This window comes from Helianthus annuus, chromosome 10 (assembly GCF_002127325.2).
Source record: "Helianthus annuus cultivar XRQ/B chromosome 10, HanXRQr2.0-SUNRISE, whole genome shotgun sequence".
NCBI classification, from domain to species: domain Eukaryota; kingdom Viridiplantae; phylum Streptophyta; class Magnoliopsida; order Asterales; family Asteraceae; genus Helianthus; species Helianthus annuus.
Window position 1 is genome coordinate 7,039,816 of NC_035442.2, and position 4,491 is coordinate 7,044,306.

Consider the following 4,491-nt stretch of genomic DNA (forward strand, 5'->3'; position numbering starts at 1 on the left):
TTGCACCCCTTGAAAATTTGGTTAACCCTTCGTTCGCACCTCCAGAAAATAATTCATGGGTCCGCCGGCCACTGCTAGTAGTGTTGTTCTTGGTGCGATTTGAAAGGTTTTTCAGCCAAACCGTTAGTAATTATTTTAAAACAAAAACCAAACCGCCAACATTAAATTTAGTGTTAAATCGTTCGTTGCTAATAGTTTGGTTTTGATTTCACAATTTAAATTAAGTGGGCTACAAAGGATTATAAGCTAATAATCATTAATTAAATTAAGGTTTTTGGAGATATAGCCCCTTCTTAAAAGTCATCTAAACGGTTGGTTCAATAACATCATGTTTTGAGTGGTATAAATAACACCACTCAAAACAAACTAAGGACCACCACATCATTTGGTTCAGTCATGGACTCTTACAAGATGACTGGAAGAGGAAGGGCTACTTGGATTGAATCAAATAAATGGGGGAATAATTCTTCCTATGGTCAAACATGTTTTATAAAAAAAAGACCTTTAATTTATTAACTGTTATGTTTATTAAAAAAAAGACCTTTAATTTATTAACTGTTACATTTATAAAAAAAGACCTTTAATTTATTAACTGTTACATTTATTAAAAAAAGACCTTACATTACTATATATAACACCATTGAAAACAAACTAAGGTTCACCACATCATTTGGTTCAATCATGGACTCTTACAAGATGACTGAAGAAGAGGAAGGGCTACTTAGAGTGAATCAAATAAACGGGGGAATAGTTCTTCCTATGGTAATTAAAACCGCTATCGAACTCGATCTCTTTGAGATCATGGCAAAGACTCCTGGTAGCAACTTCTCTTGTTTTGATCTTGCTTCTAGCCTTCCAAAACAAACCCATGAAACACCAGCGTTAATTGAACGAATTCTTCGGTTTCTCGCTAGCCATTCGGTTCTTACATCAACTGTAGTAAAGGATGAACATGGAGATTCTAAGAACTTCTATGGCATGACAGTGGTGTCCAATAATTTTGTCCGAAAACAAGACGGAACGTCTCATGCTTCATCAGTTCTCCTTATCTACGATAAAGTATTTGTTGATTGTTGGTTAGTAATCTATACTTACTTCTTATATATATAGAGCTGAATCTTAGTCAAGATGATGACATGAGATCCTAATGGTGATGGTAAAATGAGTAGACTGCATAACATGTTAAACAAGTTGTTTTTAGCATGAGTAGTTATATTTCTAAATATTTAATGTGTTATGATTTATAACAACTAGCTATTACTATATCAGTCTAGATTTATATATAACTTTGTTTTGAAGGTGTAATCATAAGATATCAAACATATTTTATAAATTGTTATTAAATAACTTTGTTTTGAAGGGTGTAATCATAAGTTATCAAACATGTTTGATAAATTGTTATTAAAATTTATTTTCGAGTAAACAAATCTTTTTTAGAAGTATAAATGTATAGAAATTATCATTTAGACTGTAAGACTATCTTCAATGATAAAGACGACCTTAGGTGAAACTTAGAATTATTAAAATCCAATAACCCTAAATAAAAAGAAGTTTAATATTAAAAGATTCAAGTGTAACATTTCTTTATGACCGAATTCACAATTTATTTAGTTAGGTTTAAACAAGCGAGGCTAAAGCTCTCTTAAATTAAATAGGTCAAGTTTAAGTTTAGTCACTCGTCTCGTCTCATTTACATTATATTATCAATTATCAATTAGCGCTTTTTATTTCAACTTCTAGATAGATAAATAGAAGGTTGCGAATAACCTAACATAGACCAAAGAGCTTTTGGTCTAACAGTATCAAAATGTGTAAAATTGTGTTCTTTCTTAAGAGGCTGAGAGTTCAAGTTTCATGATGAATAATGATATAGAATTAAAAGTAGATTAGATGACTCTAAAAAAATAAATTAGTAGATAAATAAACAAAGGACCTAAAATAGTTCTATTATAATTACATTTATTTTTACCAACGGCTCTAATATCATTACATACAAATGCATAAAAAAGATAAAAGAAAGCATATTTAATGTAATCACAAGCAAAAAGATGAATGGTTTTGCGATGAAAATCACCTAAATCTATTATTGATATAGTGATACAATTTTTTGTTAACTATACAATTTTGAATATTGAAAAATGCTTGATTATATACCTTAAATGGCTTCTAATCGCTTGAACTGTTTTTCTAAATGGCCCATACCTCCTTTGTTTTACTCGTATACGGTATACCTAATTTCACTAATTTTATTTAGATTAACTTGGTTTTAATTATAAACTTTAAGTAGACTGTAAATATCATTAGTATACTTTAAACACTTTTAATTTGTTTGATAAGTTTCTTTTATAGTTTATTTAACCCTTCATTAGTGAAATAGCATTGACCCAGTTTATTTGGGGCAGGTACCATTTGAAAGATGCAGTTCTTGAGGGAGGGGTCCCATTTGACAAGGCTCATGGGGTGAATGCATTTGAGTATCCTGCAAAAGACAATAGATTCAATAATGTATTCAACAAGTGCATGTATGACAATACAAGAATAGTGATGAAGATGATCCTTGAAAAGTACAATGGTTTTGAAGGGGTCAAAGAGTTGATTGATGTAGGTGGTGGTTTAGGTGCAAACCTTGAGCTTATTGTTTCCAAGTACCCTAACATTAAGGGGACCAACTTTGATCTACCTCATGTCATTAAGGATGCACCTCCTTACCCAGGTATATCTTCAATTTCATAAACACAGATTCATTGGAAATATTTGAACCATATTGATAATCCACCAAAATGAAATGTGAACCATTCAACCACCAACTAATGAAAAGTGAACCGTTTGGATCTCAAACCGTCCAAACCGGTAAAGGACCAAGACTCTTAAGTTGATGATAGTTGTTTGATGTTCTTGACTAGGTGTGGAGCATGTCGGTGGAAATATGTTCCAAAGCGTTCCTAAAGGAGATGTTATTTTCATGAAGGTTAGTACATAAATTTTTCTAAAATTATATTTGTTTAAATGATAATCTTTTCCATTAAGTGTTTTTCCTTTTCTTTTAGTGGATACTACACGACTGGGGTGACAATTATTGCATCAAGCTTCTAAAGAACTGTTGGGCGGCTTTGCCGGATTGTGGTAGGGTGGTGGTGGTGGAAGCAATCATTCCGGACCAGGATAGTGATTCTAGTTGTGGTGATGAAGTTGGTAAGACCGTCATTGGTGGTGATATGATCATGTTGATTGCTAACCCTGGCGGCAAAGAGCGAACCGCAAAAGAATACAACGTTTTGGCCAAAGAGGCTGGATTCACTTCTATGGAAATTGTTTGCCGGGTCTCTATGTTTTGGATCATGGAATTCTACAAGAATAATTAACTTATGCATTGCCGGGTCTCTATGTTTTGGATCATGGAATTTTACAAGAATAATTGTCGTGTAATCTGGAATTGACGTTAAGGGACTTTATATTCAATTTCTTTTTATATGATAACAAGTTAACAAAGAAAAATTAAACATCATTCATTTATCTTGCTTTGTCAAGGGCTGGCTTCATTCATAAATAGCCTTGGGTCTCCATTATTAGGGCCCCCAAATTAAATTAAGTAATTCATATGCATCTCCAGCCCAACTTTCATTTGATTTACAATCCTTAAATTCAAATTAGGCTAAATTAGGCTTGCATTTGGTCGTTTCCGTTTGAGAATAGAAAATTAGAAAGTATATGCCTGAATAATGTGTGCACAATTCTTTTTTAACGGTGCTTGGCTTTATTATGGTTTGGTTTTTATTACATTGTTGTTATGTTATTATAACTTTTTTATAAATATATTTTACTTTTCACAAATATAAAGACCTTAATACCAAAGTGATTTTCTATGAAGTTGTATTGATCGTATACAAACATTTAGAAGAAGTCCCGATCAGAAATAAAGTTTTGTGGTTTACTACCTCCATTACCCTCAATTTGTATGATTAAAAACAGGGCCGGCCCGTTAGGGTAATTGGGCTAGAGGACGGCTTAGGGCCTCCGAATAAAAGGGCCTCTAAAATTAAAAAAAATAAATCTTTATTTATAAAAAAAAATAGAATATAATATTTACGGTGATATTTGTTAACATTAATACAAGTGTAGTCCGGTGGTAAGAACAAGTTTTGGTTTTTGTAAAGGGTTGGGTTCGAATCCCACCTACTATCCATTTTCAAAATTATTAATCACCACACTCACTCTTTTAATAAAGTGTTATAAGTGCATCTTTTTAATCACCTCTCTTAACTTAATAAGCTAAAATATTTTGTCCACACATTTTTTAACATGATACGTCCATGTAAAATTTTGTTTAAAAATCGTTTCTAACTAATAACAATATTATACTTAAAATAAGTAGCATGTTTTAATTCATTTCACACATAAAGTAAGTTGTTATTTGTTAGGTTAAACTCTTTTGACCAACTTAGATTTGATTTGTGCATTAGATCCCAACATTATTTGATTAGGGAAATCATC

At 31.8% G+C, this 4,491-nt stretch overlaps 1 protein-coding gene across 1 annotated transcript; it reads left to right on the forward strand.

Moving 5' to 3' along the window:
* Positions 1-637: 637 nt before the first annotated feature.
* LOC110883877 (caffeic acid 3-O-methyltransferase) lies at positions 638-3,505 on the forward strand. Its single transcript, XM_022131534.2, has 4 exons — positions 638-1,076; positions 2,403-2,713; positions 2,904-2,968; positions 3,048-3,505. Exons 1-4 carry the CDS (start codon positions 682-684, stop codon positions 3,360-3,362), a joined length of 1,086 nt encoding a protein of 361 aa, XP_021987226.1. The 5' UTR covers positions 638-681; the 3' UTR covers positions 3,363-3,505.
* The last annotated feature ends 986 nt before the right edge of the window (positions 3,506-4,491 follow it).

Excerpts from the sequence above, each read along its gene's own strand:
- LOC110883877 (XM_022131534.2), top strand. The coding sequence starts at position 682 with ATGGACTCTTACAAGATGACTGAAGAAGAGGAAGGGCTACTTAGAGTG. Across the intron at positions 1,077-2,402 it reads AAAGTATTTGTTGATTGTTG|GTACCATTTGAAAGATGCAG; the intron begins GTTAGTAATCTA and ends TATTTGGGGCAG. Across the intron at positions 2,714-2,903 it reads GGATGCACCTCCTTACCCAG|GTGTGGAGCATGTCGGTGGA; the intron begins GTATATCTTCAA and ends GTTCTTGACTAG.